Genomic DNA, 25859 nt, shown 5'->3' on the forward strand with positions numbered 1-25859 from the left:
TTCAATAATTATTTCCATTTTCTTTTAATATATAGTTTTTGTACTCACTGGGACTAACCATCTCATTCCTTTTTATGTCCATCTCTTCAGAGTGAAAGAAACAACCAATAAATTTTAACAATTTAGCTCCAAAGTTTGATGCATCACTTTTACTAATGAGATATAATTTTTGGTGGAGCTAGTTATTTTGGATGTGTATTATTTTTTACTCTCCCTCAACACCTTTCAATTTGTGGTGCATTTGAATTTCCTTTTTTTTTCCTTTTTATTTTTTAGAATACTTCATTTAAGATGTTAATGGAAAGTAAAACATAATTATTATTCTTTATGCATAATTATTAAATTCAAAGAGGATATAGTGTGATAAATTTATCACTTGTGATAGTCAAATTTAAATTTAAACAGGAAATTTAGAGATTAGTTTTTCAGAAGTGAAAGCTTACAGTTATGTATTAAGTATGACTAAAAATATATATTTTCAGTGAATAAGATCCCTTCCAAATCGTTTCTTCTTTTCCTCTTCTTACTATTTCACGTTTTCTATCTTGGTATCAGGTTCGCTTCTGTTCATCAATGTCTCTTTCATTGAATGTTTGAAATTTTGTTACGCTTAAACTCTCTCAAACTAATTACCCATTGTGGAGAGGACAAGTGTTGGGTTTGATTAAAAGCAGGGGCGGAGGGAGGGTACCGCAAGGGAGGCACGTGCCGTACCGGCGACCGAAAAATGCTTTGAAGGGGGATGAAGGTGCCGCAGCGGCGTAGCCGGTGGTGCCGCAGTGCAGTTGCAGCTGGTGGTGCCCTACCAAAGGGAAGCTCCTGGCTCCACTGATTAAAAGTCAAGACTTAACTGATCACCTTATGAGTGAATCTTCAGCTCCACAACAATTCGTTACTCCATGCTCACCTATTACAGACAATTACGTACCACAGCTTACAACAGATTTCATAGCTTGGCAAAAGTTCGTTCTCTCTGGGGCTGGATTGTTGGAACTCTCTTTGAAGAGTCACTTAGACTCATCATTGGACTAAACATTGCTTATGTCATATGGTCTACTTTCTAGGATGCTTACGCATGAGATTCTCAAAAGAGAGAATTTACACTGTGTAAATAGTTGAGTTATTTGCGAAAAGATGAGAATAAAACCATAGCAGAATATATACACATTTTCAAAGGGTTGTGTGGTAGTCTAGCAAAAATCAGAAAATTTGTTCCAGACAAAGAGAAGGTGTTTTGTTTTCTTACGAGTCTAGGACCTCAGTTTGAAACCTTCACAACAACCATGTTAAAACCTCCAAGGCCATCATATGCAGAGTTGATATCGCAACTCCAAAACTTGAATCAACGATGGAGTTGGTTCACAAGTCAAATCGAATCACTATCTCAATTATCTTCATATTTGGCCTTTTACAGTCAACAATAGAAGCAATCTGCTTCCAACTGAAACAACACCTTCAATCACTCAGGTTGCGGTTCCTGGCACAACAATCGCGAAATCAAATCAATTCAAGTCAAAACAATTTGTTTGGCTCTGGTTCTCAATGTCGACCACCACCACCAAGTCAATGGCGAATAACAACTGTTGAATGTGACTTATATCGAAATGAAGTCTATCAAATATGTGGAAAAACAGGACATATTGCATAGATATGGTGGTGGTTGTCAAAGTACTTGAAGCAGCGCGAAGACATATCACAAGCCCTTGCAGCGCTTTACTTTGGATAATACTATTTCAAATACGAACTTGATTGCAGACACAGGGGAGTCAAATCACATAACAGGTAAGAAACATATATTAGGTAATATTGATAATTATTATGATTATGATTCTATAGTTATTGGAGATGGTTCTTATTTGTCTATAGATGGAATAGATAATACTTGCATTAATTAGAAAAATTAAGTTACCACTTTCACTTTCAGGTGTGTTAGTTATTCAAACAAAATTTACTTTCGATTGGTCAATTAATTGATTGTTATCTTGTGAATTATTAATTTTCTAAAATTTTGTAAAGAAACGGAAAACGGGCAAGTTCTTCGCAGGGTCAAGGAGGTGTAATTTATATATTTTGTCTAATACACCAGCAGCTTACTTTTCTAGCTGTTTTAAGTCTGGTACTACGGACATTTGGCATCAACGATTAGGTCATCCTCAAGCTTCAGCTATTTCCATCTTAAGTAATAAAAAGCTAATTGTTGTTAGGAGTTCATTGAAATCTAAACAGTTGTGTGATAGTTGTCAGTTAGGCAAATTAAGTAAATTTCCACTTTGTTCTTCAAAACATTCTAGTTTAGTTACTTTTGATAAAATTCATTGCGATTTATGGAGCCTTGCTTTTGTTTTGTCTATTGGAAAATTTAAATTCTATACTTGTCTAGTTGATGATTTTTCTAAGTTTACTTGGATTATTCCATTAAAGTATAAATATAATTTTTTTTTTTATGGCTTACTTAGCTTTTGAAAAATATGTTGATAGACAATTTGGTAAAAAAATTGAAGTGTTCCACTCTAATGGAGGGGATGAATTCATTGACTTTAAGTTATCTTTCATGTACCTATACTTCAGAACAAACTGGAATGGTTGAGAGGTGACATCGTATAATTCATGAGTTAGGAATGATGATGATATTTTATAGTCATGTGTCGTTGTGTTTATGGATTGAAGCTTTTAGTTTTCTTCTTAATAGGTTGTCATCTTCATCTATTGCTTTTGACATGCCATGTTCTAAGATATATAAAACTCATTCTGATTATAATTTATTACGTGTTTTTGGATCAAAATGTTTTCCTTATGTTTGGGATAGTCGAACCAATAAATTTAATCTCAAAACTTATTTATGCATGTTTGTTGGATGTAATGAGATATATAAAGGTGCCTGTTTTGATGAAACATCATTTCCATTTAAATTAAATTCTGATTTGTCAAGTCATTCTCATGCTAATTTAGGTCTTTAATTCTTGGTTACCTTCGATTGTTGAAAACGCTGCTACAAGTGCGCAGGTCAAGAACAACGGTCTTTGTTACCATTTATTCCTTTGCCGTCTAACTTTAATTTGTAGGAAGCTACTATTAACACTATTAGACAGGGACTAGAAAATGTTGACGCAAATGTTGATGATAATGTTGCAGCATAAAATGTTGCCGAAAACCAAGATGAAAATGTTGGTGAACTCGTTGGAATTTAGGTAGCAGCATCTTTAAAATTGGGACAGCAATATCTGATTGTGTGTTGGGTTTTTTACCACATACAACTGCTGCTGCTGGTCTTGAACAAGACCCGATAGAAACTGGAGTTGATTTAGGTGAGTCTTTTTGTATGGGTGCTGCTACTAATTCTACTCCATCATCTTTTGTGTTTGCAGGTTCGAATGTGCCACATTCCACAGCTTCATCAGAACCATCAAGTCATTGTATGGTCACTAGGTCTCAATTGGGTGTGTTTAAACTAAATCTCAAATATGTCTTGGTTGTTCAGGTGTCCACAACCATACCCAGTGAATCCAAGTTTGTTAAGTTAGTGTTAGCTCATCCGGGATTGAAGGCTGCCATGGTAGAAAAACTTAATGCTTTACATAAAAATAATACTTGGAGGTTAGTTGCACTTCCAGTTTGAATGTTACAGGGTCTAAATAGATTTTCAAAGCAAAACTTAAGCCTGATGGGTCACTAGATTGGCTAAAAGCTCGTTTAGTTGATAAAAGCTATACTAAAATATTTCAATTAAGTACAAATAAATAACTTAATTAAATGAGTTATGTGAACAAAATTAAAAAATGTAGTGAATTATGAGGGCAAAATTAATAAATTTTATGGCAATACTAAAATATTTCAATTATATGTAAAAAATTTCAAAGGGGAAGGGCAAATGCCCCCATTGCCTCCATGTTGTATCCGCCCATGTTTGGTTGGTATTTTTCTTGTTACCATAATATATTGGATGTTGAATAATAGAATGCTTCTTGTTTCACTTCCTGTTTCTGTAGCTGCTCTTAAGATCTCCTAAGCAGATTCTGTAATCTGTATCTAATTGGTTTTAAGTTTGGAATCTAATACCTTTGTTACACTTTAACCCACACTTTGTAGTTCAATGATTTTGAACTTCATATCCTTGTTCTTGTTGGCATATGTCTGGAAGGCTTTTATTATATTAAGCAAGGACATGGGCTTATGTACCTGTAATATAAATAGCAGCACCAACAGTTCAGCTATTATGAACTAGGTACCAAATATTTACTTAGATCTTTAAACATAACTTGCATGAAAAGCTTGCTTCTCAACTAACTGCTTTTTATATTTAAGCATAGCAAACTTTTGTTTCACACCCAGATGAAAATCTAAAATATTTTAGCTTCCTTTAAGCTTATTTCAATGTCCAATTCATGCAGTGCACTTAAATCATATATAGCGTTCTCTTTGATTCATAACAAGGCAACCAAGCTCATTAGTGTCTCTTCTGGGCCCTGCAAGTTTATTGGTGTCTGTTTCTGGAAGAGAGAATGGGGAGTGGAGAGATTGTACACGCAGGTTCAGCCCTGGCAAGGCTACAATTCTGGCTCTTGGCAAGGCATTCCCTCACCAGCTTGTGATGCAGGAGTTTCTGGTTGATGGTATTTCAAGAACACCAATTGTGATGATCCAGAACTTAAGCAGAAATTAGCCAGACTCTGTACCCCTTCTAAATTTTCTTTTCTGTAGTGTTTTTGCATCCCTTCTTAATTAATAAATGCATGCATGCATATATTGGTCTGTATACTCTTCAGACCAAATTAACTTTACTGTTCCCTCTATGGTTCTTACAGGAAAGACAACAACTGTCAAAACAAGGTATGTAGTAATGTTAGATGAAATATTGAAGGAATACCCTAAACTCGCCATTGAAGGCTTCTATTAGTTTATTGCTTATGTTACTTTAAACTCACGTGCTTGTCATGTGTTCTTATTTATTTATTTTTTAATTGCTTTAATTATCTCAGATATAGTCTTTAGGGATCTGAAGATTTTTTTTTCCCCTTCGTGCTTTCAAGCACTACTTTAGTTGTTGATTTTAGTTGCGTCAATTTCTGCTTTTCAGTTCAATTCATCACTATAAATGTAAAGGAAGAGTTCATGAATAAATGGATCCTTTACAACAATCTTTCTCTTCTTCTTTCTGTTTGCAATTATTCAATATCCTTTTCTTATAATTTTTTGTCTTTGTTCTGTGTTTTCAATTGTTAAACTAACAATTGGTATCAGAGCCCTGTTCTTGAAGGGACTTGTGAGATGGAACCCGAGGGGAGTTTTCCAAAAGCTCCGATCATCTTTGACGGAGAAAATTATGAAATTTGGGCAATTAGAATGGAAGCCCACTTGGATGCTCTTGATCTTTGGAAAGCCGTGGAAGAGGATTATGAAGTTGCTCCGCTGCCTGCAAATCCGACCGTGGCCCAGATAAAAAACCACAAGGAAAAGAAAACCAGAAAATCAAAGGCAAAAAATTGTTTGTTCTCCGCTGTTTCAAACACTATCTTCACCAGAATTATGTCTCTCAAAACAGCTAAGCAAGTTTGGGATTATTTGAAGGAGGAGTATACTGGTGATGATAGGATTCGGGGTATGAAAGCTCTCAATTACATTAGAGAGTTTGAGCTGCAAAGAATGAAGGAGTCAGAGACAGCCAAAGAATACTCCGAAAGACTTCTCGATATCGTCAATAAAGTAAGGTTACTCGGCACTACTTTTGACGATTCTAGAATTGTTCAGAAAATGTTAGTTACTGCTCCTGAACAATATGAGGCTTCTATTACCACTTTGGAGAATACAAAGGATTTGTCCAAAATCACTTTGGCCGAGTTACTGAATTCTTTTCAGGCACAAGAGCAGAGGAGATCTATGAGGCAAAATGGTTTCATTGAGGGAGCGCTTCCGGCCAGACATCATGAAAAAAAGGACCTTCCAAGAAAGCAAGCTGGTTCAAATGATGAGCAGAACGCAGATGATCAAAATTGTGGCAAAGGTGGAGGATCAAAAGAATATTCAGCTTGTAAACATTGTGGCAGAACAGGTCATGCATCTTTCAAATGTTGGAGAAGGCCAGATGCCAAATGTAAGAAGTGTAATCAGCTTGGACATGAAGCTATAATTTGCAAAACCAAGAAGCAAGAAGCAGTTGTCCAAGTTGCTGAGCAAGATGAAGATCAGATTTTTGTTGCATCATGTTTCTCAGCAAAATGCGTTTCAGAAAGTTGGTTGATCGACAGTGGTTGTACACATCACATGACCTATGACAGAGCTCTTTTTAAAGATTTGAATCCTACCAAAATCAGTAAAGTCAGAGTTGGTAATGGTGTTCACATTCTAGCAAAAGGAAAAGGGACTGTCACAATTATAACAATGTCAGGTATAAAAACAGTGTCTGATGTTCTTTTTGTACCTGATATTGATCAAAATTTGTTAAGTGTTGGACAGTTAGTTGAAAAAGGGTTCAAATTAATATTCGAAGATGGGTTTTGTGACCTTTTTGATGCAAAAAGAGAGCATGTTCTGCGAGTTAAAATGAGAGGTAGAAGCTTCTTATATGATCCAACACAGGAGGAGCAAGCTGTTTATGTTGCAGAAACCAACAATATCACTGAAGTATGGCACAAAAGACTTGGCCATTGTCATATTCAGCGTATGTTGGAGATGAAAAAGAAAGATATGATCAGAGATTTGCCAAAGCTTGCTGAGAAATTGCCAGATTGCTATGCTTGTCAATTTGGTAAACAGAATAGATTGCCATTTCTTACATCAACTTGGAGAGCCTCACAGAAATTGCAACTAATTCATACAGATGTTGCAGGACCTCAAAGAACTCCATCCCTCCAAGGTAGCCTTTACTTTATCTTGTTTATTGATGATCTTACAAGAATGTGTTGGATTTTCTTCTTGAAGTATAAGTCAGAAGTGGCTGGAGTTTTTTGGAAATTCAAAAATATGGTGGAAAATCAGAGTGGCTGCAAAATTCAGGTTGTGAGATCTGATAATGGAACAGAATACACCTCATCTCAGTTCAATGCTTTTTGTGAAGAAGCCGGCATTGAACATCAATTTACTGCTCCCTATACACCTCAACAAAATGGGGTCAGTGAAAGGAGGAACAGATATGTGATGGAGATGGTGAGATGTATGTTGCATGAAAAGAACTTGCCTAAGAGTTTTTGGGCAGAAGCTGCCAACACAGCTGTGTTTCTCCAAAATCGACTCCCAAGCAAAGCATTGAAGGATTAAACACCATTTGAGGCCTGGTATGGTTTTAAACCTTCATTAAAATTTCTGAAAGTATTTGGTAGTGTCTGTTTTGTCTATGTTCCACAAAATAAGCGTGACAAACTAGACAAGAAAGCTATTCCTGGTATCTTTGTCGGTTATAGCTTAGTATCCAAGGCTTATAAAGTTTATCATCCACAAACTGGAAAGATGACTATTACCAGAGATGTTCACTTTAATGAAGAGAAGCAATGGGATTGGAATGACTCATCAAAACTTCTACATGGGCTTAGTCTTCCTGAAGAGCAATCAAAAGACAACTTGCTGGAAGAAAATCTTGATGATTTACCAGTTAGAGGAACCAGGTCACTTTCTGAAATCTACCAAAGATGTAATATGGCAGTTTATGAACCAGCTGGACATGAAGAAGCTCTTGGAGATCCGAAATGGAAAAAAGCAATGGAGGAGGAGATGTCGATGATTCAAAAAAACAAAAAATGGGTGTTAGTTGACAAACCTGCTGACAGAAAAATTATAGGAGTGAAGTGGGTGTTCAGAATAAAATTAAATGCAGATAGCACCATCAACAAACACAAGGCGAGACTTGTGGTTAAGGGTTATGCACAGATTTTTGGTGTTGATTACTCAGACACCTTTGCTCCTGTGGCTCGATTGGACACAATCAGAATGCTTCTAGCTATTTCTGCTCAAAAAGGCTGGAAAGTATTTCAATTAGATGTCAAATCTGCATTTTTGAATGGTGTTTTGCAAGAAGAAATATATGTGGAGCAGCCTGCTGGTTTTGTTGTTCAAGGTGAAGAAGATAAAGTCTACTTGCTCAAAAAGGCTCTTTATGGCTTGAAACAGGCACCCAGGGCCTGGTATAGCAAAATTGATAACTATTTGCAAAGCTTAGGCTTTAAAAAGAGCTTATCGGAGGCAACTCTTTATGTTAAACATAAAGAGAACAATGTTCTTATAGTCTCTCTTTATGTTGATGATATATTGGTGACAGGAAATAATGATCTGCTGGTTGAAAAATTCAAGCAAGAAATGGAGCACGTTTTTGAAATGACGGATCTTGGACTCATGAACTATTTTCTTGGTATGGAGATTACACAAGGCCAAAATGAAGTGTTCATTTGTCAGAAAAAATATGCCAAGGAAATTCTAAAGAAATTTCAAATGGAAGAATGCAAATCAGTTGCTACACCCATGAATCAAAAAGAGAAGTTGAGCAAAGAAGATGGAACTGAGAAAGTTGATGAAGGCCACTATAGAAGCTTGGTTGGATGTCTTATGTATCTTACTGCTACACGACCTGACATTCTATTTGCTGTAAGTCTTTTATCTCGTTTTATGCATTGTGCTAGTGAGTTACATTTAATTGCAGCAAAGAGAATGTTGAGGTATATTAAAGGTACAATCAATTATGGTGTCAAGTTTGGAAAAAGTGAAAATTTCAGGCTATGTGGATTCTCAGATAGTGACTGGGCTGGATACGACATGAAAAGTACATCTGGGTATTGTTTCAGTCTTGGTTCAGGTTTCTTCTCTTGGTGCTCAAAGAAGCAAGAGATTGTGGCACAATCTACTGCTGAAGCTGAGTTTATTGCAGCAACAGCAGCAGTTAATCAAGTTTTATGGATAAAGAAAATTTTGTGTGATCTGAATATGGAGCAGAAAAGTGGTGCTGAGATTTTTGTTGATAATCAAGCAGCGATTGCGATCTCTAACAATCCGGTCTTTCATGGAAAAACAAAGCATTTCAACATCAAATTGTTTTTTTTGAGAGAGATACAAGAGAATGGAGGAGCAACACTGGTTTACTGCAAAACTGAAGATCAAATAGCAGACCTGTTTACAAAGCCACTCCCAGTTAACAAGTTTGAGCTGCTTAGGCAGAGACTTGGAGTTTGCAGTAACGAAAGCAAGGAGGAGTATTAGTTTATTGCTTTTGTTACTTTAAACTCACGTGCTTGTCATGTGTTCTTATTTATTTATTTTTTAATTGCTTTAATTATCTCAGATATAGTCTTTAGGGATCTGAAGATTTTTTTTTTCCCCTTCGTGCTTTCAAGCACTACTTTAGTTGTTGATTTTAGTTGCATCAATTTCTGCTTTTCAGTTCAATTCATCACTATAAATGTAAAGGAAGAGTTCATGAATAAATAGATCCTTTACAACAATCTTTCTCTTCTTCTTTCTGTTTGCAATTATTCAATATCCTTTTCTTATAATTTTTTGTCTTTGTTCTGTGTTTTCAATTGTTAAACTAACAGCTTCCCTACTGTAAAGCAGCATTTGGATATTTGTAATAATGCTGTGACACAAATGGCTATTGAAGCCTCACAAATTTGCATCAACAACTGGGGGAGGGCTATGTCAGACATAACTCACTTAGTCTATGTCTCCTCAAGCGAAGTTAGGCTATCAGGTGGTGATCTATATCTTGCAAGAGCTCTTGGACTCAACCCTGGAACGCAGCGTGTCTTGCTCTACTTCATGGGTTGCTCTGGAGGTGTAGCTGGTCTTCATGTCGCCAAGGATATTGCTGAAAACAATCTCAGGAGTCGAGTTTTGTTAGCCACTTCTAAAACTACTATTATTGGATTCAAACCTCTAAGTGCAGAAAGACCATATGATCTTGTCGGAGTTGCACTCTTTGGGGATGGGGATGGAACTGGAGCTGGAGCCATGATAATAGGCACAGACCCAGTTTCAGACATTGAACATCCTCTCTTTGAACTACACACAGCAGTCCAGAGTTTCTTGCCTGAAACAGACAAGATAATTGACGGCAAGCTCATAGAAGAGGGGATCAGCTTCAAGCTATCAAGAGAGCTTCCTCATGTAATTGAAGACAACGTTGAGGATTTCTATCGTAAATTAATGGGAATTGCTGGAGTAACTGAAAAGGAGTACAATGAGTTGTTTTGGGCTGTTCATCCAGGAGAACCTGCAATATTGAATAGGATCGAAAAGCGACTTGATTTGGTTCCAGAGAAATTGAATGCTAGTAGACAAGCTCTGATGGACTATGGCAATGCTAGTAGTAATACGATTGTGTTTGTGCTTGAGTACATGATAGAAGAAGAGAGTTTGAAGATGAAGAAGAATAATGAGAGTTGCGAATGGGGATTGATACTTGCTTTTGGACCTGAAATTACCTTAGAGGGAATTCTTGTCAGGAATCTCACCGTCTAAATATACGTTGTCATGTCTAAATTCTCATGTAATAACTTTGGCTCTCTCTAGATGTCCTACCAGAGAATGCCGGCACTTGATTTCCTCAACATAATGCCTTCTATATAACTTGATAATACATTTTGCTTTCTCCCTCAGACACAAACACACCCACAAGGCCACAACTCAGATCTTAATGGATATCCAACTCAAACTCTTAGCAGTAATTGCATCTCTAAATTTATATTTATCAATATTATATAGTATAATATTGATTGTTAAGTCTGATTATCATATGTCCATCAGTTAACAAGACATTATCATATGTCACTATTCCTCCATCATATATGCCCATCACTTTGTCCATCTCACTATCCCTTTATTATCATATGTCTATTAGTTAACAAGACATTATCATATGTCCATCTCACTATCCCTTTATTATCATATGTCCATCTCTTTCACTATCCTCCGTTGAAAATCAAAATTTTCAATTGATTTCTTTTTTAGTAATTTATTTAAAATTCTTTATGTAAAATGTTAGGGAACTAAAAATCATATATTAATTATTATAATATTATTAATCATAAAAATAGAGCTTAAACTTCTGCATGTCGCTACCCGTACAGATTTTTCAAATTTCAGAGGACGCATTTCATAACCAAAACGAAACATGCTGCTAAGAAAAGCTTAAACCGTAAGCGGCAGCAGTTTCACTGAATCAGCAGATGACAAATTAACGAACATTTGCGTTAACCATGCTCCCAAAGGTGATCTAGATCAACCTAACCACCCCTTCATTTAGGGGGACGACGGGGGAAGGGGCGCTCGAGAGCAAACTAGTACAGACAGAATAAAATGTGTGGAATTCTATACCAAACGCACAAGTAATCCAACTAGATTCAGCATTTCATAAGCAGAAAAAGAGTGTATCACAAGCCAAGGGACTGGTCTACACTTCAGTAAAAGGATCAGCATTGCCATTGACAAAATAAGTAATCCAACTATCAAAATTATGTTTTCCAAATATCAATCATATTCATCGGAGCAGAGTTTTTGCATCCCCAAATTTACAAACGGCCTACTTTACTTCCAGTTGTAACAGCGAGGGGAGAAACCTGTATGGGGAAAAAAAATTTTGCAACAACATTGCCTAAAAACATTAATCTTCAAAAGCAATGTTGTTCAAGGAGCACACCAGGATCTTCACTCACACAACTCCTGAGGGCAGGCGGAGAACAAGCTGTCCTCCAAACACACTGCAACCGCAAAATCAAAATAATTAATAACAATGCCTGAAAATTGTAAATCGACATCCATTCAGTCCTTGGTTTAAAAAAAGTATGCTCAAAAGTTTATATACCTTTTGATGTAATAATAACAAAAGTCTGCTAAGATGAAAGTCTGGACAATTTCTGAGATAAGAACCATAGAAGGCCATAATCCATACCCCAAGGCCACCAGCAAGTGCCCACGACTATCTAAAACCTGTTCAAAGTAAAAGCAACAATGGATTATTGCCAGTTAGAATTAAACCAGGAGAAATTTAATTGACAATAACATGGAGTACCATGGAGCCCCTTAACCAACTAGTTTATTTACGATATGTGCTTGTAAAACAACCACATACAATTACAATTGCAATGAACCAAACTTCTCCTGAACTATTTGAGGCTCGACTTGATAAAATTTCAGCCTAATTTGGTTTGTTTTCTAAATGACTAAGCTTAAGCTCAATTTTTAGGCTTGTTTAATTAAAAAAAAAAAAAAAAACCCATAGTTGAGCATGTTGATATTCAATTCATTAAGGCAAATGAGCTTATTTGCTAAACAGGTTCGTGAGCCAGCTCATGAATGTGCTCATTTAACCTAAAGTTATTTCTAGTTTTTAAACTTATTATTTAAAACCAAAAAATCATTAGAGGGTTATAAATGGGTTGAGTTGCTTGTGAGATACTAGGAGATTAGGCCACATAAACACTTGGTTTGGCTTAGCCCTTTTAGACCTAAACAAGCCAAACTTGAGCTTATTGATTTCCACACGAGTTCAAAGAGTTCAAATTGATCTCGAAAAGTTTTGACCACTAAACCCTTCAAAGCTCTACTCATCTTGGTTCATTTACATCCCTACATACAGTTTCATGCCAGCATCATTTGTACCATTGTAGCGCTATGAAAGTTGGATTCAGGTATAAACCTCAAAAACAAGTACATATCCCTATGTCGACTTGCCAACTCTTTGACTAGAAAACACGGGAACATAAATTTAGATGCAAATACTTGGATATATTATGTTATATAAAATAAAACAAACTAAAGAACATAAAATTATGTAATAACAATTACAGTCTACATAGGTCATCAAACACAACCAAATATATCATCTAAAGTACAACAAAAAATAATACTTTGTTGTCCATGCTCTAACCTTAAGAGAAAAGTGTTCTATTTAACTATGATTTCATCTGTAGAGATATCTATAACTCGAGTGTCTGATTTCATGAACATGTGTTGAACATATATTTCATGTTGTGTCCCATGCTGCATCGTATCGACATGTGCACAACATAGCAAAATGAAGAGTCAAAATATCAAAGTTATAAGGTATATGTAGAAAGAGAAAACAGGCTGCAAAAGGAGGAACTTGCTCATCTTCTACATGAAGTCCTTGTTATATTGCAATTTACAATACGTGGGTTCTACAAATACTGATAGAATTGTTCCACATTATTCAAAGTGACCCACCAAAATGACATTGATATCAACAATGGTAGCTAACTGAAAGAGCAGATCAACAAAATTTAGAAGCAACTACCAACAACACAATTCTATTTTGGTATCCCTTCATCATGCAGACACAAGACCAAGACAGAAGCAACTCAATTACATACTAGAAGTTATTAGTTCAGAAAATTTCAGAAAAGCAATTATCATCACCACTCCTACAATTAATGTTAGATAAAGGACTCAATCACAACACCTGAAACAAAATTACAAAAATATCTCAAAAAATAATATATAAAGATTCAGTTCTGCAAGAACAAACCTGGAGAACCCAATGGGCACAACTCAAGAACCTTGCAACACCCAATGCAAATACATAATGTGCAGTGAATGGTTCAACTATCTGAAAGGACAAAAACAAGATGAGTTTCAATTTGAAAACATTCTAAACATAAATCCTTTGCAACAGTACCTTTGTATTCTGCATGACCCGCAGCTGTGGTAGTACTGAGACAGCTTCCAGGTATACACAGAATGCCCATAAAATCCTGTTCAATAGATTATGAGATGTTGATGGATGAATAAACAATGCTAGAATAGCACAGGGTAACGCCTGCATCCAAATTCAAGAACAAGGATCTGGATTAAAATATAATATCAGAAATAGAACATCATTCCATCACGAGAAAAGGTGCTAGACATGAAAGGACTCGGACAAGAAACCACAGATTGGTACTCACCACATAATATATTGCAAAGTTATCTTTGTCCTCCATATAACTAGCCCTCAATTTGAAACGGATCATATAAATAACCCACAGAGTCGTTGCCAATGTAGCCAAATCAAGTAAGGTATGTATATCATATTCCATCACAAAGCTGCAATACAACCTGACAGCTAAAAACATAGCTGTCAATTCCTGGGACTTCAGTGATAGTCCTACAAAGCATTCAAAGGATGATTAAAACAGAGCTGAAATGAGTCAATATAATAAATTAAATAAAGAACTAGGAAACCATTATTTATCAATTAGCAGATAACTGAAGCTTCAAATTCGTATTTTGTTTTGTTAGTTTGCTTGAATTTTACAAGAAGACCGCAAACAAGCAAATACCCATTTTAAGCTACACAAAATTGGCTAGAACTAGAAGGAGCATTTACTAAAACAAAATCCAATGAGACTAGGCTCCACCATTGAAAACTGACCTTTGCTCCCATCATTGAACACAAAATGAGGCCACATTGCATCCAGAGGAAATCAGTCAGATGATCAGAATAAACTCACACTACAATCAGGTTTACATATTATCAATATGATGCCAATTTAGGCCATATTAAGTAAACAATTAAAATTTTGCATTGCATGTTCCATGTATGATCGAACCCACTAGAAACCACTCACTCCAACAAGCTGCAATACGCACACATTCAACCAAAGAATTGATCTTCAAATTTAACTCCCAAAAAAAAAGCACAGCTCGCCATTCAGAGAATAAAATCCTACAGCAGAAATAGATGGTTGAAGGGTTTAACAAGTTCCATTCATGCAAACAACAAAAATAAAAATAATAATAACAGCCAACTTGTATGCATAAAAACCGACAACCCAAATGAAGAAACCCTAACAAAAATAAAACTACCGAAATCAATCAACAGAACCAGCAATTCCAAAATCGGTGCTAAGTCATAAATATCTCTCTAATTTCTATAATTAACATTTAAAAAACCTAAAAAATTTATATTTTTGTTACCAGCGCAAGTCTTCTCCTTCATGAGCTTGTATATAAGGACACTGATCCCGAGAGAGTGCACAGCTTCGGCAGCGACGAAGAGATTGTCATGATCATGTACAATGAATCTGAGCAAGACGAGAGCAGCCATCCCAGACACAACCGCCAAAAAAGCCTTGACCTTGGGCGGCTGTCGTCGCACCCATGTCGTGACAGCGTGGATCGGCCTTTTATGCGGCCTCATCGGAGAAGCTGATTGGTTTCACCGGAAAAGATAAAAGTTGAGGGAAAAGAGGGTTGAATTTATATGTAGAAGAAGCGAGGAAGAGAATCTCTTATTGGGTCGTGTGAATTGTTTATTAATTTAAGACAATAGATTGCTTTGAGATGAAATGCCGTAGACCGAGGGTTTAGGGCGGGTTCGATGGGTTAAACGTGTCCGGATAAGAAAGCCATGATTTTCTTCTCTTTTTTTTTTTTTTTTTTTTTTTCTTCTTAATCGAGGTTGTTTAGGATTGTTTTGTTTAGTTTTTTGCTGCTTGAAACCTAATTTCTAGAAATTAACATATTTGATAAGTTTTTAAGATATTTGATAGGTAATTAATATTTGATCGTTATCAACTCTATTTTGGATAAACTTTACAATTGAAATGTTTTTCCATCAGCTCATAGTTTTTTATTTTATTTTTTATTTATAATATATTTCTCTTTTAAATTTATTGATTATAATTTTTTAAATTATTTTTTGTTACTATATAAATTACTTAAAATTATAATACATAATAAATAAGTTAAAGCTACTATATATACTAATTAAATTATTTATAATATTTATTATTTTTTTAAACTTATAATTTGGATATACATAGAAAATAATTATATTTTAAAATTTATTTTATATATTAGTTATTTTATATACAAAAAGCTACAGTGACTGTCAAACATTTAAGTTATATCAAACAATTAATTTTAATTTTTATATATTAAACTTAACTATATCCTAATGCAAATAAAACTTATGATAAAAAAAAAAAGTATGGTTTTTATGTGTGTGCACAGTTTTTGACTATATATAAAAATTAAACAATTTTTAACATATAACTGTTTTTATGTGTGTACACAAATTTTTACTCTCTTATAACTAATTAAAAGTATAATTTAAAATATAAAATTGATTTTTAAAAGATTTATCAAATAATTTAATTAAACTGTTTAGATGCTTATTAACAATAATTGTACTTAATAGCTAAATTAAATATTTTTAAAAATATTAATATATATATATAATTTAAATATTGAATATAATTATTTTTTATTTTACGTTTATCTCAGTTAAACATAATAATTTACTTTTACAATTTACTATAATCTATTTTATCATTTAATTTTATCCCACTTATTATACAACTTTTCTACTGATAGATTAATGGAAGGAGATTATTCAGAATGGGATAAAAGAATTTTCTGTTGTAATTTAACTGATTTAATTTTTTTTCTTAATCATTATACAATAACTTTAAATGATAAATACATGTGGATGGAGAGAGCATTAAGATTACTATTAAAATAAATATTTAATTATCTATTTATCATATCATATTTATTTCATTATTAAATAAATAAATAAAAATTAAATTAAATTAATTTTAAATAAAAATTAATTTAATTGAATTAGTCTGATTTAATTCAATTTAATTTAATTAAACTTTTTAGTGGAATTTTTATTCTTTAGACTTTATTTTTAATATTTAAAAATTTAATTAAAATATTTGAATTATAGTATAATTTCTTTATATTATCAAAAATAATAATATATTATTATTATTAGTCGATTTGATTTTTTTTATTAAAATCGAATTAAATTAAAATAATTAAAATTTTTAAAATTAAAAATTAATTATAAATAAAAAATTAAAATTAAAATTTTAAATTAATTTAATTCAATTAATTTTTTTAATTTGAACTACATATTCCTAAAGTTAATCTTTAACTAATAGTATTTAGTTTACTAAATAGGTTTTGAGTATTTGTTCGATTTAAATTTTTATCAGTTACTCCAAGACCCTAACTCAATATTCCATAGTCAACATAATAATCCAGAATAAATTTAACTTCTAAATGAAATTTTAAAAAAAAAAAAAGAGTTAGTTAGTATTTTAATTTTTTAATTGATATTAGCCTTTTATATTTTTATTGAAACATTTAATTATTAAACTTTGTAAAATATCATTAATAAAGTTTTGAACTTTACGACGTAAAACTATTAAATTTCTAAATTTCAAACGAGTGTAATGAAGCATCATATTTATATAATTTATATTTTATACATAGATTAAATAGTTATATTTTATTTAAATATTTTTTCTTTTAATTTTTATTTATTTTATTTTTATATATAATAAAAAATAATTTTTTATTAATTATTTTAATTATTTATTTTAAAAATATTAAATTTTATTAAAAATTAAAAGATATTTTTAAAAAAATTTAAAAATAAAATAAAATTATAATACTCGATTTATATGTTCTCGTGGAAGAAAGTAAATAATAATTTTAGAAAAAAAATTTAAAAAATTACATAAGCGTGAAACCTATTTTTCACAATTTAAAAAGGCCTATGTTTTATGCGATTAATATACACCCACAGTCTTAAAATAATCGTGATTAATCTATTAAATATCTAAATTAAAATTATAATTTATTTAACATTTATAATTATAAAAGTTATAATAATTAAATATAAATTAATTATATCATTAATAATTTATTTAAAAAAAATACAAACTGATATTTTTATAAAAAAATGCAAATCGAACACATATATTATTGTAAATTTTATTGACTGTGCTTTAAAGTTTTATAAATTTTTATAAATTTATAAATTTTGATGAGTCTAGTTTTATCAAATTTATAAACATATACAATATAATTAGTAAAATTGATAATAAAGTTAGTAATCAGTTGAAGTATTTTGACTTTTTTTTTTATAATTTATCAATAGTATTATGAATTTATATTTAATTGGTATGAATTTTATAAATTTAGGTGTTTAATAGGTTATAATTATAATTCAAGTATTTGATGGGTTAATTTCAAATATTATAAGGTATAAATTTGTATTCCACGAATATTAAAATTTAATACTTAATTTGGAAAAATTATTAAATAAGCATGGAATATTGTTTTATCAAGTTGAGATAGTATATCCTACTAATAAAAGTAAAATGCATAAATAATTTTACTAGAAAATAAAAATTTAATAACTTAGAAATTTATTTTAAACCATCTATGTAAAACGTAAATATTTAGTAGTGGTGTAGATTTTAAATATTTATTTTAAAGTATAGGATGATTTGTTATATTATTATTGGCTGGATATATCATATCAGCGTAATAAGAGATATGGTATTCTGGAAATATATAATAATTGCTCATCGGTGGAGAAGTTAGGATCATTATATGGTTGATAATTTACCACCTTAAATTTTTTTTTGAATTGGACTTTACAACCTTAAATTTTAAAATTAATATAGAGACCCACTCATATAGTTATAGTTTTTCTTCTTAGGATATGATTAAATAAGAAGAAAAGAAGGAGGAAAAAAATAACCAATGGAAAATAAGTTTAATAAAACACTTTCCCTTGTTCAGTTAATGGAAAGAAAATAATGGAAGAAGGAAAATTTTGTACTATTTTCTTTGAGTATTGTCTTTCCAAATCTAAGAGAAAAGTGAACTGTTTGGGAAAGATGCACATTTATATGTAAAATTACATATATGTCCTGTAAAGATGCTGTAGCTAAAAATCTTAGATATTTGTTAAGATGTTTTTGTGTTTTATTTCTTTATATTTATAGGACTTGTTTGTAATTTTATATTATTTCTCTTTTTTGTCACTATTTGGTATGTTTATAAACTTATAGAGACCGCTTATAAAGAAGCAGTAAAGAGAAAAGGAGTTTGGTGATCGATAAGTCGAAAATGACGACACAAGCACTTGGAGATCCCCTCACCTTATAATCATCGGATCATCTAGATATGGTTCTCATCTCTGCTCCTTTAATAGGGACCAACTTTATATCATGGTATAAAGCTATTAGAATAGCATTAGAAGTCAAGGAGAAGTTAGGTTTCATAGAAGGTACATTTTTATACCAGATAGGAACTCCAAACATTATGAGCTATGGAGAAAATGTGATTATATAGTCACATCTTGTATATTGAACTCAATATCCAAGTATCTAGTGGATGGCTTCATCTACATTGCTTTGACTCGTGAGCTTTGGCTCAAAATCACTGAAAGATTCGGGGAATGTAATGGGACAATGATATATCAATTACATAGGAAAATCTCTTTAATTATTCAAGATAATGTCTCTGTTTCAGTCTATTTTACAAGACTCAAGAGACTACGGGACGAGTTAGGGCCTATGGAGACTCTGCCTTTCTGTACTTGTGGTACATCAAAGGCTATTGATGAGATTAACAATAAAAACAAGCTTATGCAGTTTCTTACAAGTCTAAACGAGCTTATGGCCCTATAACGGATCAAGTCCTTGTAATGGACCCCCTGCCTTCTGTGAACAAGGCATATTCCATGGTACTCAAATTTGAGTCTCAAAAGGAAGTTTTAAGAAACATGAGCAGTAGCATGGATTCTCTAATCCTATTTAATAAAGCACAAGGACAATTTCCAGGAAAACAAAAGAAGCTTGAGTCCTTTTAAAGACACTACTCTTACTGTGACATGGATGGCCACGTTAGAGAGAGTTGCTTTAAACTAATAAGGTACCCTGACTGGTATAAGCCCAAAAATAAGGCTGGAGGTCAGTCTTCTAGACAAGATAGGAGCACAAAGAATAGAGATAAGATAGTGGCAGCTGTTGAAGGATCATATTATGAAGAGGACAATCATCTTGAAACATCAGATGCCACCATGAAGATTGATGAGCTAAGTTCCATGCTCAATTCACTACAACAGGAAGTTACAAAGTTAACCAAAGGCAAGGCAGTACTTACAGCTAGTACCAAAGTATCATATTGTTATCGTGACAGTACTTCTAACCAAGCCTCATGGACTTCACAAGTACTTTTAAATTGAAAACTATTTATTATGCATCTATTTGTGTTAATGTTGGTTGGATATTAGATACTGGAGCTACTGACTACATTTCATCTAATAAATCTTTGTTTAAATCACTGCAATTACTTGATAAACTGTCTTTGTACATCTCCCTAATAGCATCACCCTTAAGGTCATCCATAGAGGATCAATGTTCTCTTTATACTAAAATTTCATTACAATATTATCTTGGTTAGTAAATTGATCCATACCTCTTCTCTAAATATGATCTTTTGCTCTAATTGTGTATAATACATGACCTTCTGATTAAGAGAGTAGTTGCTGTAGGAAAGGACGAAGCAGGTCTATACAAACTGAATCAGTTAAGCTTTTTGTCTTTTGAAATTGAAAATTGCTTAATTCAAGTAGTTCATTTGATACCTGATTTACATTCATTTGTAAATATCATGCTTTTTAAGACTTGCATTAATAAAGAAAGCCTTTCTAATATATCTAATATCTGTATGCATGTTAATCTTCATGATAGACTAGGACATACTTCCTTTAGTAAACTCAAACATAACAAGGCATCCAACTCATTGGAAACAGAGACTTCGAACACCATATTTGTCCTTAGGCCAAACAAACAAGGTTGCCAACAACACAATTGCTAAAAGGCCCTTTGATCTTGTTCATATAGATATTTGGGGACCTTATAGAGAAGAATCTGTCACTGGGGCTAAGTATTTCCTCACAATAGTGGATGGTTGTACTAGAACTACCTGGACTTTTATGATGGCCCTCAAAGGGCAAACTGTTAATAGTATATCTGTCTTTCTTAAAATGATCAAGAATCAATTTGGTGCTAGAGTCAAAACCATCAAAACTGATAATGGCTGTGAATTTCTCAGCCATGATTGCTCTAAACTGTTTAAGGATAGGGGCATTGTTCATTAGAGAACATACACCTATACTCCACAATAGAATGGTATCGTAGAGAGGAAACATACACATTTTAGATACTGCAAGTGCTCTTAAGTTTTAATCTCACATACCAAAAAGATTCCAGTTTGAATGTATTCTTACTACTACTTACTTGATCAATAGGTTATATATGGAAAATTTGGGATGGTTGAGTCCTTATAAGAAACTATTCAAAAGACCTCCTAGTTATTCTCACTTAAAAGAGTTTGATTGCCTCTATTTTGCAACAAAACTAGGTACCAATGAAGACAAGTTTGACAGCAGATCCATCAAAGCTGTCTTTCTTAGATATGCTAATAACCATAAAGCATACAAACTTTATAATCTAGCTGATAACACTATCTTTATCAGTAGAGATGTGAGAGTTTATAAAAATGTCTTTTCTTTTCAAAATATTCAAGATGAGCATAAAGTTGTTTCACCTCTTCCTGCTTTAAACATAGATTACTCTTCTGTGTCACCTTTTGATAGCCAACCCACACACACTCAGCCTCACAGTATTCTCAGGAAATCTACTAGAATAATTAAACAACCCAATCGGCTTGCTGATTTTGTCAGTAATACGGTAACTACTAATCTTCCTCATTCACCCACAATCTACTTTACTTCTGCACATTCTTGCTTTGTCTCCAATGTTATGCCCAAGCATCTAAAAATGCAAAATGGATAGTTATAATGCACCTTGAGTTAATGGATGTAGAACAAAACAACAGTTGGGTGCTCGCAAAGCTGCGTAAAGGAAAAATGGCCATCGGTTGTAAATGGATATATAAAGTGAAATGCAAACCTAATGGAGAAATTGAAAGGCTTAAAGCCCATTTGGTGGCCAAAAGCTATAATCAAATAGAAGGTCTTGATCATAAAGATAGATTTTCTCATGTTGTTAAACTATCTACTATTAGAATTTTAAATGCCTTAGCCACTAACAAACAGTGGCCCATCTTTCAACTTGATGTAAACAATGCCTTCTTACATGGCCATTTGGATGAGAAAGTCTATATGGTACCTCCTTAGGGATATGACAAGGCCTTGCTAGGATAAGTCTATCTCTTGAAGAGGTCCCTATATGGGTTTAAACAGGCTTCCCAATAGTGGAACATTAAATTTTTAGGATATTTCAGAACTCTAGGTTTTAACTAGTTCTCTTATGATCACTGACTCTTCATAAAACATACAGATGACTATTTTTTAGCCCTTCTGATTTATGTGGATGACATTATATTACCAGTACTTCTGTTGATACTATCACTAGTATTAAGAATATTTTACATTTTCAATTCACTATTAAAGATTTATGCCTCCTTAAGTATTTTTAAGGACTTGAGGTAGCCAAATCATGTATCGCTACTGTGCTTAATCAAAGCAAGTTTATTTCTAATATTTTGAAAGATACTGGTATGATGGACTATAAACCTTCTTCTTTTCCTTTGCCCAAAGGTTTACACTTGTCTCCAGACACTGGAAATCCCCTTATAGAGCCTCTGGTATACAGGAGCCTAATTGGGAGGCTTCTCTATGTTAACTTGATCAGACTATACATCAGTTATGCTGTACAGCATTTTAGTCAATTCATGACTATTCCTATATCTCAAGGAAACCATACATCGGGGTTTATATTTTCCTTTCTCTGAAAAATTTCATCTCTCTGTATATTATTATTGTGACTAGGTTTCTTACTCTTTTACCAGAAAGTCTTTAACAGTTTTTTGCATATTTTTTGGTAATTCTCTTATTTCTTGGAAGACAAAGAAACAAAATATTGTTTCGAGGTCTTCTGTAAAAACATAGTATAGGGCCATAACTAGTACTTCTTGTGAACTTTTTTAGATTACTTATATTCTTCGAGATCTGCAGGTTTCCATTCAATTACCTATTCCTCTTTACTGTGATAACAAGGTAGCCCTCCACATAGCGGCCAATCCTGTTTTTCATGAAAGAGCTAAATATATTGCCATTGATTGGTATCTTGTGAAGGAACAATTTCAATTGGGATTTATCCATCCTTCTCATATGTCCTCTCAGGAACAGCCTACAGACATCTTCACTAAGCCTTTGTTTGCCAAGCATCATCATCAACTTGCTTCCAAGTTGAACCTGTTTTCCATACAATTCCAACTTGATGGGGGTGTAAAGATGTTGTAGCTAAAGATGTTTGATATTTGTTAAGATTCTCTATGTTTTATTTCTTTGTATTTGTAGGACTTATTTGTAATTTTAATTTCTTTTTTGTCCATGTTTAGCATGCTTATAAACTTATAGGAATTGTTTAGTTTTTTATCCTCAGCCTTATATAAAGGGCTTTTGACCGTTGTACATACTACTTTTTTATTTTGTCTTGAGATAATACAATCATCGGGCGATATTTTTTCTCTCGGTGCTTTTTTTCTCTCGGTGCTTCTTTTCAAGTCCCTTTTGTTTTATTTTCATTTTGAATTATCATATTTACTATTTTAGAATATTTTTCTTTTCCTTTTCATATGCCATGGGAGATTTTGGAGAGATTTTAGCTAGATCCTACACTTCATATGCATGCTTTATCATGTATTTCTTTTTCATTTTTCTCTCTTTTTTTTTTTTTTTGGTCGAAGGTGGGATTATCATTAAACAAACTCAAGGAGGCATAAAGTTAAAACAAAGTCACTATGAGCTGTCGGATTACGTATAAAATTTGAATTTTGTATAGCTCTTGTAGCAAAAAAATGAGCAGCTTCATTTTCAGATCTCCTAACATGAATAGACGAGCAAAAAATAAAAAAGGAGGTGAGGGAGAGAATATCCTTAATCAACTCATAAACAACAGTGGGAATATTGTGACCAGTAAGAGCTCGAATCACTATCAAAGAATCATATTCAATCATAATATTCTAGAAATCATGATTTCTTGCCAATAAAGCCACCTCTCTATACACTAGGACTTCCAAAACTAGCAGATCCAAAATACATTGAAATTATTTGCAGTGCCACGCTAAGAAGGAGCATGTATGATTTCTAGCTAATACTCCTGAGAAATCAAAATCTTTTTTGATAAATACAGCCACATTAAAAATAACTTTGATAAAATCAAAATTGGGAGGAATCCATGCATTTTCATAGTGTAATACTCTAGTTAGAGGAGGAGATCCTTAGGATTTTGTTTCTATGGTTGAGGAAAAATCTTCAAAATAGTTCAATGTCAAATTCTGAAAATCTTCATGAGAGTCCCGAAAAATAAGAGCATTATAATCTTTCCAAAGTAGCCACAAAAGAAAAATAATCAGTTGAATCATAAATAAAAGTTTTTTTATGTATATATTTAATAATTTGGGCAGTCATATAGTTAAATATAATGTAATACATTAAGGGTATATTTGCATTTTTAGTTATTTTCTTTCCATTCATTCCATTCCCAAACAAGGAAAAATAATTTTATTTTTCTTTTTTATTATTTTTTACCTTTCCAAACATAAAGAAAAAAAAGAAAAAAAAAATTTATTTTCCTCTTTTATTTTCCTTCCCCTCTCATAATTTACCAAAATAAAATGTTAATGATTAAGATCCCATTTTAAATTGTATTTTTTAAAATATATTATAATTTAAAAACTAATGCTTGGCAAGTATATATATATATATATATATATATATATATATATCTATATATATTTAATATAAGCATAGGATGTGATTCAAATAAAAAAAAAGTTGAAAAGTTTTGCAATTTCTAAAAATAATAAAAAATGCTCTTTTTTTAAAAATGAAAATAGATAAGTAAAAGAAATAAAATATAACTAAAAAATATATAAAAAAATAATTTTGATAGATTTTTTTTTTCCTTTCTGCCCATGCTCAATAAGAGTCCTATCTTCCTTACCGTTTCTTATGTATGTGTATTGAATAATTTCACCTATTTGTTGCTCTCCTTTTTGTTTTTTTTCTTGCTCATCCAATTCCATCTTTGAGTCACTCCTCTTTTGCTTATCAAGTCCCAAGCGTGTTATCCTCTCTCAATTTTTCTCTAATCACATCCCTTACTCGTTTTCATTTTTATCTACAGAAATCAATGTCACCGGTATTATTGTTCTTTGCCCAATCAACTTGAGTTTCTTCAAAAAAGCAACTCTTATTGATTTCTTTGGCAGATAAGACTGGTTTTATTAAGTTTTGAAGAGTGCAGTTAAATGGGTACTAGTGAAGTAATTTCCTCTTATTTTATCATATGGGTCTTTCAACACTCATTCTTGAGTAAAGAGTATGAAAATAGAAGAAAAGAGGTCAGAAATCTACTAGGGCTGCCTCCGATGAAGACCCTCCACCGATGTTCAAGTTACACTAAGACACTAGAGAATAGGGGCTTATTTCATAAAATTTGCAGGGAAGAAGAAGAAGAAGAGAAAAAAGAGAAAAAAAAAAGAAGAAGGAAAGGGAGAGGTCCCTTATCAAGATCTGCTGGACCAAACAAAAAGGGAGTCCATATATCTTACCTATCACACATTATGGGGAGATGGAAGAATATGCTTTAGTATATTCTTTGATAGAACTTAAATTTTAATTAAAACTAATTTTATAATTTTGTATATTATCAAGTACTATTAAATCATTCATTTGTGGTTAAATTTAAAAAAGGTTTACTATTTAATTTTTGAATATTGTCATTATTAACAAGTCAGTTTCTACATTTTTAGAAAACTATTAAAATGTCCTTATCTTTTCTCTCTATCAACAAAATAGTCTTTTTGTCTTTTTTCCATTAAAAATAGATGAAAAATGAAAGAGAAAATTTTTAAAACTCAATTTTGTCCTTAATAAACCCCCTTATTTAATCCCTAGGTATGTCATTATTAACAAGTCAGTCCCTACGTTTTCAAAAATCTATTAAAACATTATTATCTTTTCTTTTCATTAACGAGATAGTCCATCCTCCTCCTCCTTAAAGAATAAGAATAAGAAGAAAAAGAAGAAGAAGAAT

General features: G+C 32.5%; 2 protein-coding genes across 2 annotated transcripts; one reads left to right on the plus strand and one right to left on the minus strand.

Moving 5' to 3' along the window:
* The first annotated feature begins 4822 nt into the window (after positions 1 to 4822).
* On the plus strand, positions 4823 to 10585 carry LOC110626852 (type III polyketide synthase B). Its single transcript, XM_021772983.2, has 2 exons — positions 4823 to 4893; positions 9513 to 10585. Exons 1-2 carry the CDS (start codon positions 4838 to 4840, stop codon positions 10435 to 10437), a joined length of 981 nt encoding a protein of 326 aa, XP_021628675.2. The 5' UTR covers positions 4823 to 4837; the 3' UTR covers positions 10438 to 10585.
* A 789-nt stretch (positions 10586 to 11374) lies between these two features.
* Positions 11375 to 15331, minus strand: LOC110626851 (ER lumen protein-retaining receptor erd-2.2). The gene is made up of 6 exons (XM_021772982.2): positions 14893 to 15331; positions 13881 to 14080; positions 13613 to 13753; positions 13463 to 13543; positions 11780 to 11904; positions 11375 to 11675 (listed from the first exon to the last, which is right to left on the minus strand). Exons 1-6 carry the CDS (start codon positions 15113 to 15115, stop codon positions 11627 to 11629), a joined length of 819 nt encoding a protein of 272 aa, XP_021628674.1. The 5' UTR covers positions 15116 to 15331; the 3' UTR covers positions 11375 to 11626.
* Positions 15332 to 25859: the final 10528 nt, after the last annotated feature.

The sequence above is a fragment of the Manihot esculenta genome, chromosome 11, assembly GCF_001659605.2.
Source record: "Manihot esculenta cultivar AM560-2 chromosome 11, M.esculenta_v8, whole genome shotgun sequence".
Taxonomy (NCBI): domain Eukaryota; kingdom Viridiplantae; phylum Streptophyta; class Magnoliopsida; order Malpighiales; family Euphorbiaceae; genus Manihot; species Manihot esculenta.